The sequence below is a fragment of the Prunus mume genome, linkage group LG2, assembly GCF_029339155.1.
Source record: "Prunus mume cultivar Tortuosa linkage group LG2, ASM2933915v1, whole genome shotgun sequence".
NCBI classification, from domain to species: Eukaryota; Viridiplantae; Streptophyta; class Magnoliopsida; order Rosales; family Rosaceae; genus Prunus; species Prunus mume.
In genome coordinates, this window is record NC_142699.1 from 17,468,832 (window position 1) to 17,481,334 (window position 12,503).

The following is a 12,503-nucleotide window of genomic DNA, read 5'->3' on the forward strand; positions in this document are numbered from 1 at the left end:
TTGGTTTGACTGGTAGTGTTGTGTTCATGCGTTGTGCCACAACCAAAGTACAATTTGATTCCGTGAAACAAGCAAACAAAACGAAGTGAAATAATGCAAGTCCGAAGGAAAAAACAAATGAAATAAACGAATGAGCTTTTGCGGTTTACACACAGAAAACGATACAACACAATTCGCTGGCTTCTCTAATTTATTATCTTGTTTTCTCAGCATGCTTAGAACATTCACAGTGGAGATGATTCCCGCGATAAATGGTGTATATTTAACATATATTCTTTTATACACCCTCTCACTGTGAATGCGTTTAATATTCAAATCTTATGTGGTTAAAATTTGTGTTCAAGTTTTTAATAATTGTACTTCATGTTTTTAGGATGTCAAATGCTGAGAAGTAGTGTACTTTGGATGGAAGGCATAGTCAAATCATAGTCCAAATGGTGAACAGCGTGAGATAAAATATGCAGGTGGCAAAAAGAAAAACACTTTTCCAACAACAGAAGACCAACTTGACATTTTTTCTTAAAGGTGTACCAGTTTTCTGCCGCAGCCTAAAGTGTCACATGGACCTGCCTCCAATTGACATTCTAGTCTGACTAATTTATTGCTACAATGACCAAAATAGCTTTCCAAGAAACAGAAAAATAAATTGCAACACACGCATGTAAAAGAGTGGTTAATAGTTACCAATGCAAATGCAATAAAGTGCAATACATACATAATATTAGCTGTGGTTATTTGGAAAGGTCATGAGTTTAAGTTATAGCATTCGTATAGTGTGTATGATTTTAATAAGAAAATTTTTGAGAAACAAAAAGTAGCTGTGGCTACCATCCTAGGGTTAGTTGGATACTTTACTGTCCATTGAAGTGGTTGCTGGTTTGGTTATTCTCATGATCAAGTAATTAAGTAATGTTTTAATATGAAGAAAACAACTGTTTCCCAAGTGGTTCAAAATGTAATTCGCCAAAAGACTTTGTATGGCAGAAAATTTAAGATAAGAAATAAAAAGCAGAGGGTTGGTTTATTATCTTCTTAAGTACTTTACCATAGTTGAGCTTCGTATCTGGGGATTGAATTGAAATGAGAAAAACTAAAAGGGGAATGCTAGTATTCCTTCTCTAACCTTCTCCTTGATATTCTCCATTTTTTGCTTGACATGTGTCATTCTCCTTACACTTAAAACAATGTCATTAATATATTATGCAACTTGTTTTCAAGTTTACCCTTATTAAATGTATTCAATTGATCCCAAAAAAAATTAGAACTTTTTACCATTTTTAAAAACGTCAATTATTGTTTTAAAGAAAATGTTTGCTTTTTCCAAAAAAGAGAAAATGTCCCCTTTTTTGAAAAAACACAAAGGACTTTTTTTTCTATCTAAACCCTTTGTGTTATTAAAAAAAAATAGGGGACATTTCCTCTTAAAAGCATATATTTTCTTTAAAAAAATTAATTGACGTTAGAAAAAAATTAATAAGATGGTAAGAAAGTTGTGAAATTTTTTTGAATAAATTGAATACATTTAATAAGGGTAAACTTGAAAAACAAAAGTTAGCTTGTATAATATATTAATGACATTGTTTTAAGTGTAAAAAGAATGACATGCTGCAAAATTCTAAAAGTAGCAAAATTCTAAAAAGACAAAGAGAAACTTCATTTTTTTTATGGTTCACAATTTCCAAACACGCTTGCTCTTATTTCAACCATTTGTAGCAATTTTTTATTCTGCCAAAGGGCTTATGAGGCCAAGAGGCAGCACGCAATCACACAAAGGTAAAAAGTGAGAGGCGCTCAGGTCAGGCCTAGCCTAGGAGAGAAGGAGAGGGCCATCATTACACCTGCATGCTATATATTCTTGTCCTTCCCAAAGCTCCCAACCCAAAATACCGCTCCTTCTTTTATTGCTTTGCTTCTTGTTCACGATTCTGTATGATTTTTCCAGTGCAATAATTCAGCCTTAACTGTATCTGGCTTGTTTGTTTAGCTATAAGAGCCTGGAGCTTTAAAATTTCTTGTTGAGGTGGGGTTGATATTCTCTGAGATCAGCACATCTGAGTAAATTGAAGGGTGATGAGTGGGCGGTTTGGGATCATGAGGATCTGGGATGGTTTAAGGTACAGTTCAGCAGAAAAAAAGGGCCCACAAATTTGGGATCCCATGCTATAAGAGTTATGATCCATCTAATCAAAATGTCATTGGAACCCGCAGTTAATCTGCTTTAGATTCTGCCTCTGTAGAAAGAGAGATTTCTTAACTGAACCAGGATTTTGACCCCATTGGTTCTTTCAAACCAGGCCTCCAAGTGAACCAGTTGATTGGTTGAGTAAGAGGTGGTCTTCTTCGTCTTAGATTTCAATGACCAGTTGACAACTATTTGTATAATCAACTCTACTTTGTTTTCCCAATTACTTATTCTTTATACAATTTTAGGAGTTGTTGGAGACTCTGGCAAGCAATTTGTATTGGATGTTGATGAAGCTTTTGTCAAAACAACATATCCATATCCACATGTGGAATGGAAGCAAAAAACAAAACAAATGGTGAGTGCCAGTGGTGAGCAAATTGAAAGCACGTTTGTGTGTGTGGGGGTGAATGTTAGGTGACTCTGCTAGCTAGCTGTGCTTGTTGCTATCCATTTTTTCATGCATTTAAAAACTATCCATTTAGCATATTTGTCCATCAAAATCCTGTTTTGGGCCTTTTGGGATGAGTAAACAGTGAGTGTGTGTGATACAAAAATAGCAAAAAGGCCAATTTAAAATTATGGGTTAAGAAAGAAGATGACACTGTCTCAGAAGCAATTCTGATGTTTTTGACCAAACAGCATTGGGCCTTTTCCACGAGCAGTAACTTTAGATTCTGGGCCTGCATTATTTAAAGAATATAACAACGTCTACTTTTTTCCAACAACCCAAATGAAATGAGCATCTTGCTTGCCCCATATTCGAATTCAGAATTTCAGACTTCCAAAATCCAAAGACGAAACCGACCAACGCCAAATATATTCTGTTACATCCTTTTTTTTGATAAAATATGAAAATTATAAGAGAATATTTGTTTGTGAGAATTTTTTATATATTCTTCTTCTTGTAGGAAGTTATATTTATAATACAATAAAACCTAAATGGGCAAGTAAATAATAAATTCCTAAATCTATTTACAATAGGAAATCAAAAATTAAAGTAAATCAATTATAATTATAATAGGAATTCTTGATGTTTAAGAAAAGTAAGTCAATATCCACAAGTCACGCCAACATTTTCCACCGAAAATAACATGCCAAAGAACATGCATCTTCATCACGTACCCACCATAAACATAGTTTAAAGAAACTCTTTTCTTTTTTCTTTTCTTTTTTGGTTGGAAAACATAGTTGAAACTTTTAAAAGGGACTCGTTGATGATCAATCAGTACGTATATGTCCCCCTCCTTTCTTCGCAAGACTTTGCTCATAAACCGACCAATGTGTTTCTAAGAAGCATTATTCCTTAACTCGTTGCTCCACTTCTATTAGAAAGTTTGATACCTATGAATGATAATGATACACTTTTTTGTATAGTCACAAAAGACGGGCGAGAAAAGTAAACTCATTAAGCAATGTACGAAAGACGGAGACTTTTGTCAGTTTTTCCGTTTCTTAAAAAATGGTAATATCTTTTGCACCAGAAGAAGTTGGACTTGGCTATTATGTTTTCGTATTATTTTGGAAAACTCATCATCTTCCAATAGTTTCAATTTAGGTTTGATGAACTGGAGATAGAATCTAAGTGGTGTCAATTCATTCGCTAAAACTGTCTTATTAGCTTATGCATAAGCTAATACATCATCCACCTCTTGTAATTAATTATGTATAGTATTGATATGTCCTAAATCCGGTAATAAAATAATGTTCCAAATATATGGATATATGATCCAAAAATGGCCTACTGTTCCTCATCGTTATGTGTTTGAGATTCAGCTAAAGTTAACTAGCGGGGGGGTTGAATGAAAGTTACATGAGGCCTATCTTCTCAAATAATATACTATCTGTGACTGTGAGTTATATATAAATGGTCATAGCAGGTGGGATGGTGAAAGTTACACGGGGCTTATCTTTCTTTTGAATTAATGATAATATGTTAGCAAGTGGCAACTCTTCAGACCAAAAGTTCAACCACAAAACACTTCAATAATTGTGGAAATTGAGGGGGCTTTGAATTTTCATGTCCACTTTTGGCCTTGTTGCACGTGGCAACTACCCAGATGATCCATTCAACATGTACTGCTAAGCCACTCAATAATTCAGCATTAATATATATATTTTTGTCTAATTATAACCAAAATGAAACAGAAGTTTGTTTTTGCTTATGGACGGACGTGTTGGCAGTCTCTCAATTCGTACGTTATCTCTCAAGTTCCCAACGAAGAGGACGATGGTCCTTTCCTTTCCTCTCATTTTGGACATATCTTTCCATTCATGCTAATGGGAGTAATAGAAGTGCAGGGTTATGATTTAAAATTCATGGTTGATTGGTGCTGTGCTGGTAGGGTACAGATACAAAATCAATGTATAAAATAATCAAATAAATAATAAACAAGGCCCCTTATAAAATAATTCAAAAAAGGCTTGTGCTTTTGGAAGAACCTTCTCTTCAGAAACCCAACAAATTATTCTCCCACATTGCTAAGATCACACCGCCCATATCTAAGCGACAATGATTTGATTGTGTAATTGTTTTTAGTCACAAAAATACATGGTAGTGCTCGATTGATTTGATTTTAATTTATATTTATATATAGTTGTGTGTTATTTTAATTTGACATCAGTACTGTGCTTCCTTGCCCTTTTAATCTTCCCAAAACATATCTAATCTAAAATCTAATAAAGGAAAGACAAAAACAGATCCTAAAGTTCTAGCAAGCAGACAAGCTAATTACAACAACAGAAGATCATTTCATTAATTACAAACCTAATTAACATTAAGGAGGAAAGAAAGAGAACAACCTAAACACAAACTCAAAGCAACAAAGTGGCAGTAGATCTATCTTAATCCGGGGATAATCTAGGTAGCTAGTCAACTCCATCCCTTTTAATTAAGTACATAATTTCATTACTGACAAATACAAGCTTAATTAATTACATCATATCACATGATGGAACAAGCATTTGGGTTTTCATCGCTAAACATAGTGGTGTACTTGTCGTCTGGTGCACCTGGGGTAGGAAGTGCCTGAGCCACGTTCCTCACATAACCAGAGGGAGCCTTCTTGTCATAAGCTCCGGTCGCATAAGGATAAGCCACCAAGTTGTAAGGGACATAGGGCCAAAGTTCAGCTTTCTTTCCTGTGCTCTTCACTTTCTTTAACACCTTGTTTGGTTCCACATACCCCGTCACCGTCACCCGGCTCTGCTTTCTGTTAACCTCAACTTGTTTAGCACCTGAATTAATTAAGTTTACAAGAATTAGTCTCGCTAATAGTTAATTAACAGGGGTCCCTTGTCCCCTATGTAATAGTTATGAACTTATATTATACCATGATAAAAAAGGACACTACATTTGTTTCTGGTATTAGAAAATGTTGTGTGATTACATCAAAATCTGAAATTACGCTACCCTTTGTGAATAATTAAGGAACAGAAATAATGCTGGTAACTGTGACCTTCAACATGAACGCTATTACATGATATATAATTATATATTGGTAAGGGTCTATTTGGATTTTCAGATTTTTCATTGCAATTATTATTGAGTCACAGCATATACTGTATGAGGCTCTAAAGATGTATGGTTTCAAACAGAAAAAGCTAACGATGCCAGATGTTTATTTGTACCACTACTATTGAGTACTGGGAAGAAAGAGAAGAGAGTCAAAGTAATATCTGTCTGTTCCAGAGACTTTGTAGTTTCCCTTTACGAGGAAGCTCAGAAACTTTGTATCAGTATTGTTTTGTTTGCTCTCTGTCTCTCTAGATTTTCCCTGCTTTTCTAGTGGAGAAGGAGGAGGAGACCAAAAGTAAAAGTCTTGGTAAAACTTATTAATGAGTTGTCCTGTCCAGGCTGATGGGCTCTGATAACCATAACATGCATTTCTGCTTCAATTTTCTTTTCTTTTTCTACAAAAATGATGGATAATCGGCTTCCTAATATCATTTTAGCAGACTGACTTGGGGACCTAATCTTAGAGAAGTTATGTTTGATTATGAGCAAATGACATATATATATATATATATATATATATAGAGAGAGAGAGAGAGAGAGAGAGAGAGAGAGAGAGAGAGAGAGCTTAAGCTTTGAACCTTTCATGTTAGAGACAGCATTTTTAACTCTCCTTTCACAGCCATCACAGTCCATTTTCACCTTGATTTCAACTGTCTGAACAAATTGAACAAGAACAGAAAGATAAGTGAGCTACGTATTTATCGCCACTGAAGACAGACAGAACTAACTAGAGCCTTTAGTCTAAAGGAAGACAAAGCAACTAAAGCAGAACAGCAAGAACAAACATATAGACTTGGTTTTGGTTTTGAATCTTTTGATGATATACCTGCATTGGCTTTCGTTTCTTTTTTGGTTTGGAGATTGTGAAATAGTCTGAAAGAGCGTCCAGAGCACCCATACTTGATCAGCAAAGGCAAAGCAGCAGTGAAGTTTCTTTGTGTTTTTGTGTTTTGGAGAGAGAGAGAGAGAGAGAGGGAAAAAGAGCGTTTGCTGCAAGACCAAGACAGTATTTTGGGGTGACAACAGAGATATATATATATATGTGTGGTGTGGCCTGGTCCTATACCTACTGTTTATGAGATGTTAATTGTATACTGTGGGTATTAATTAAGAGAAATTAACTTTGGGTGCAAAGTCGTGTTTAAAATTTAACCTTGTATGCACCAGATAGTGACATGTGTCCCCAATTCATGCTAATCTCCAAGATATCATGCCCAACAACTTGGCATTATTTTGTTGGCTTCTGCTTAGGGCCCAAAAATTAAACCCAGTGATAGGAATTTTTCCCTGTTAAAAGGAAAAAAAATATATATATATATATATATATATATCAAAAGGGAGTTTCCAGAAGCTGCTCTGGCCTCATTGGTTATGTGCATCTGACAGCTTAGTGGGAAGCTGTCATCTTGCTGCTTTCTTGAGCCCAAAGAAAAGGGAACTGTTCTGTTCAATCCAATGGCCTACTATCAATTTTTGCCACCTAAAAGAAAGTAAGAAACAAATCATGCACAAATGTTGCCACACAAAAAAAGAAAAAAATAAATATCTGTAGCAATCATTTTTTCAGTTATGTGTATGCCCAACATGCACCTTGGTTTACGCGCATCCAAATCATTAATCAAAACCAAGTAATATTTGTTTAGTTAATTTTCTTGAAATCAAGGTCACTTCTTTCTTGGTGATTTCTTTATTTTATTTTTATTTTTCCCTTTAGTGATGAATATATATATATATATATAAACAATTGAGGAACCTCAATAATTTTATTTGAACATGATGATCAAACCATACTTCATTCATAGATCATCCTTACAAAAATTAGACAAATCATCGTTCGACATCCAATTATGTCTTACAAAATCAATGAACACTTGAAAATATAAAATTCAATAACTCAATTATGAAATGATATATTTGATTTTTCGATAGAATGAGATTTTGAATTCTTGAAATTTGCATGCTAAATATTGTTATATGGATATTTAGTTATAATAATATTATGAAATTTCTTAAATTATTAAATTTCCTTTTTTCTTTAGTGTAAATTAGTTGCATATATTTTATTATTATGAATGAATGTTAGGTTATTTATCCAAAAGTAAAACAAAGAAAGTAAAAAGAGTTTGAATTTTTAATTGTGCCTAAAATGTGTCCTCAAATAATTTTATTTGAAGAATCTCTATATATATATAGAGATTATACATATATATATATATATATTTAAGCAGCTTCCAGTCAGGAACTTGTTTCAATTATTTGCCGTATGATGGTGATGGTTCTCACTGACACAGGTTTTGAAGGAATAAACAATTGAATGATACTGAGCCTATCTGTCCTGCACCATTTGCTAGGATGAAATGAAAGTGTTGCTCAGCCCACGTTTTTCCCAATCATACGCGGTACTGCATTGTCTGAACTGAATCATGAGTTGAAAATGTCATAATTTCACACGGATATTTTCATTTCATGCGTGAATCACCAAAAATTATGAAATACTTTAGTAATACAATTATGTGGTATATTTTATACAGGTGTTATAATGTATGAGTGAACAATTGAGTTTTTTTTTCCTGTTAAAGAATAGTATTAATGATATCCACTTATATTATTGTAACATATATACAAAATATACCGTCTGACTATATTATTGTAATATTCTATAATGATTCATGAATCACAAACCCATTTCAAGCCAATACGGAATGAGAAAACAGGGCACAATAAATATGTTATGCAAAAATCTGAAGTTTGTATGGTTCTTGATGGTTGAGCAGAAAACGATGGAATTTATGTTATGGGTCCAATTATTCAATAGATTAGGTGAAACATCGCTAGAAGAAAGCTACTTTTTCGGTCTGAGCCCATATCGAGTTCTGGTCTACGTCTCCTTTAGCTAGCTATATAGCATCTACTCGGGAAATTTTCATGGTTTGCATGCCTTGACACCTAGCTAGCTCTAGCTCCATAATTCATCTGTGATTTGCATGTCATTTTCTACAATTATGTTATGTAGTTCATGAGTAGCATGAGTCAACATGCATTGATAATTATTGGCACCCCACCAAGCATGGGCTTCTTCAAATTTCCAAAAAGAAGTGTACTATTCCGGAAATATTTCATTCATCAGTTTGTCTTTTACTCCTCTTTTGAATTAGAACAACAATTTAGGAACAACAAAGAATATAAATTTAATAGATACAAGCATGAGAACAAGTAACTTTGGATCGGCAGGAAAAAAAGGTGTTCAATTATTATGTAGGAGGCTAGATGCTAGCTAGACTTAGCCTACAAATCGTGATATTTTTCATATGATCATGGAGTCTTAAGTGAGGCGGTTCAATCATATCATTTGTGTGCATCACTGTAATAAGAGCTTTCTCGGCCCTGCATTGGTCCCACCCCAAATGTACGGGGTCCTTTGTCATTGTGAGAGTGATCATGATGTGGTCGGACCTCCCCCACCCGAGACTTCTTAGGATCATAACTTTGCATGTAGGGCTCCTCAAACCCTTAAATGAAGGACAACTAAAAGTCACCATATGTGTAAACGACGAGAAAGTCTAACCACAAGCTGCACCAACTTTACAGATTGTCTACACCCTGAAAAAAGATATTAATTTGAGCAAATTTCCCCGCTGTTTGATTTGAAGCGCCGGTCATCATCATCGTGACAGCAACAAAACCAAGTACGTACTACTAATGAGTTGGCTTTCATGAATCTTTCAACAACTTGGCATCTTCCTAAAAAATAAAAATATAAAAACCATCCAATCATTTCATTCCAGCCGTCTGTTTTCAGATTCTTGATTGATCAGCCTATGATTCTATACATTCAATTGTATATTATACATACATATACATATATATATATATTTGCCTGCTGGTTTGTGTGTTTAATTGTATTGATGAAATAGACATGTAGTTGAGTGCTGGTTTTAATAAACAACAGTTTGACTGGTCAATAGCAAAATCGAAATGAAGTATAGAAGGTCACATAATTTTGGGAATTTACTGGAAGGTCATGCAAATCGGAAGTGATGATATGTGTGTAGGCGAGTTTCTTGTTGTTTTGGTAAACGTCGTTGTGTTACTGTCACTAAAAATATATTCTTACAAGTAATTTCAATAACATCAATCTTTAATTCGTGTAAGAAACTTTACCTTGATCGCCACTCGTTTTCATCTGATTCGATGAGATCATCACAAGCTCCATCTGATATGATACTAGGCTCACTCAAAAAACCATACACATATTTGCATATACAATTAATCTAGTTTCAAAAGCCCCATTTGAAACGTTGAAAATTCAAATGACATTGCGTTGAATTAGTCACCAAATAAGTACATGCATGCAACACATTTTTTTTTTGGCCAGACATGCATGTAAGTTGTAACATACACACTACATTTCAATCCATAAAAAAAAAAAAAGATACAGTACATGCATGACGTGGATTACTAACCGTGAGATGCACTGCAATTCTCATAATCAATTGAGAAAGAAAATTGCATGAATTAATTTATATAATTTAGTCGAAAATATCGCTACAAGAAACCCTACGTGGGGAAGTCAAAGCAAAGCATAGCGACTAAAATACTATAATTTGTTGCTTGTGCGACCTTCTAAAACAGCTCATTAACTACAATATAAAAACACTAATAACGTTGGCCAATTTACCATTCTCTTTCGAGTGGCCTCGAAGCAATTTGCATAATTCCATAAAGACAACATTTTCCTTCAATTGCTCTTATTTGACTAGATTTTTTTTTATTATAGGATGCGATAGTCTAAACTAGAAGGAGGTTTACACACATATAACTAAGATTGAAGATTCAAACATAACACTTCTAGTCTGCAAATCAAGCCCATTTTCTACTGGGCTAGCCTGTTGGATTGACTAAGCTTCTTTGTCGCATCTTCATTTGTGTTCAAGGCTTATGAGCCCAGCTCATCTTCGTTTGGATGGGCCGGAAAGGCTATCTAAGGCCGATCTGAATTAAAATCATCATGGGCCTTGGCCTTTTTTTCTTATGAGCCCAGCTCATCTCTTTTTTCTTCTTCTTATTACTTAGTGCCTTCATGGGCCATCGTGGGCCTTGGCGATCTGAATTAAACAAACTAACTCCTTAACTCCCTTAACTAACTTTTCAATTCCCTCCCACCAGAGCAAATCCCACACGTCCACGTGTCAAATCTTAACCCGCCAAAAACAACCTTCCCCTTACAAGTTCAGATACTCCCTGAATCTGCAACTACACCCAGACTCATCTGCAAAACCAAACCCCTCTCCAAACTCCAAGAAACGAAGAACAACCTCCAACAATGGCGGCAGCCCAACTCCTTCTCTCTTTCATTGTCCTCTCAGTTCTCTCTCTCTCCTCCGCCCTCCCCACCCAAACCCTCGTCAACGCCGCCGAAATCCTCTCAGATTTCGGCTACACCTCCATGGCTCTGACCCTCGACCTCGCCTCTCAAACCCTCCTCCTCTCCCAGTCTCCTTCTCTCACCATCTTCGCCCCCACCGACGCCGCCTTCTCTCACTCCGGTCAGCCACCGCTGAACCTCCTGCAATTCCACATCATCCCCCTTTATTTCTCTCTCCGATCCCTCAAGTCCCTGCCTTTCGGCGCCAAGATCTCAACTTTACTCTCTGACCACTCTCTCTCCGTCACCACTTTGGCCTACGACCCCAGAGTCTCACTCAACAACGTCCCCATCACTGTTTCCCCAATTTTCGATGATGGGTCGTTGATAATTTTCGGAATTGACAGGTTCTTGGACCCGCATTTCCGGATTTTGGGTCCTCTTCGGAGCTACACCCCCAAGAATCTTGGATGCTTGGCCCCGAAGAACCCGAACGAGGCGATGGAGGTAAGGGATGCTTATTATCCGTTTAGTGAAGCTTCTAATGCGCTGAGGTCGAAAGGGTGCTCTGTTATGGCTTCGTTTCTTGAAATGCAATTTCATGGGTTTTTCTTCAAGTACCAGACCATGATGACTGTGTTTGCTCCATTTGACCAAGTCTTGATGAACCGAGTTGGGAACTTGAGTGAGCAATCCTCCATCTTTCATCGCCATGTGGTGCCCTGCAGGCTTTTGTGGAGCGATTTGGTGAGTTTCAATGATGGGACGGTGTTGAGGACTAATCTGATGGGGTTTACAATCAATATCACTCGATCCCAAGACGTGTTGATGCTCAATGGTGTATCAGTCATTTTTCCGGAAGTGTATCACAATGGCTGGCTTGCGGTTCACGGAATCAGTGAGGTTCTTGAGGTGCCACATAGAACAGAGCAAGCAGAGCAAACAGAGCAAGTGACTGTGGCTCCGTCTGAATTTGGTAACAGCTACCCGGAGGAAGAGAGTACCATTAGTCACAGCCACTTTTTTGTTGTAAGGCCTACATAACATAGCAATCTTGGTAGCCTTTTGCTCTCTGGTTATATCAGTATTCAGTAGCATGCAAGAATTGTCAATTTTGTCACGCATCTCTCTGAAGACACAAGTTCTGCATCTATGAGGAGTTATTGTAGAAAACTTGTTGCCATGATCCTTAAATTTGGTACAGTAAACTAGTCAGAATTACAGGAGATATAAGAGGGCTGTATTCAGATTGCTTGGAATTCATGTATATTTGTGAATTCAATGAACTTCATTCTAGTTCATGTTTTAGTCTCTTCGATTTTTGCTCTCTTCTTTTCTGTTTTCTTTTTCATTTTCTTTTCTGTTTTCTTTTCTGCGCAAGGGCCTTATCACCAGCAGAGGCTTTTCCCCACATTTTGTGCAACGTATAAACAATTTGA

General features: G+C 36.1%; 2 protein-coding genes across 2 annotated transcripts; one reads left to right on the plus strand and one right to left on the minus strand.

The window, feature by feature from the left end:
• Positions 1 to 4,913: 4,913 nt before the first annotated feature.
• HIPP20 (Heavy metal transport/detoxification superfamily protein) lies at positions 4,914 to 6,714 on the minus strand. Its single transcript, XM_008245119.3, has 3 exons — positions 6,526 to 6,714; positions 6,278 to 6,353; positions 4,914 to 5,419 (listed from the first exon to the last, which is right to left on the minus strand). Exons 1-3 carry the CDS (start codon positions 6,595 to 6,597, stop codon positions 5,127 to 5,129), a joined length of 441 nt encoding a protein of 146 aa, XP_008243341.1. The 5' UTR covers positions 6,598 to 6,714; the 3' UTR covers positions 4,914 to 5,126.
• A 4,308-nt stretch (positions 6,715 to 11,022) lies between these two features.
• LOC103341575 (putative fasciclin-like arabinogalactan protein 20) lies at positions 11,023 to 12,188 on the plus strand. The gene has a single exon (XM_008245118.2). The coding sequence runs from the start codon at positions 11,023 to 11,025 to the stop codon at positions 12,106 to 12,108; it is 1,086 nt and encodes a 361-aa protein (XP_008243340.1). The 3' UTR covers positions 12,109 to 12,188.
• The last annotated feature ends 315 nt before the right edge of the window (positions 12,189 to 12,503 follow it).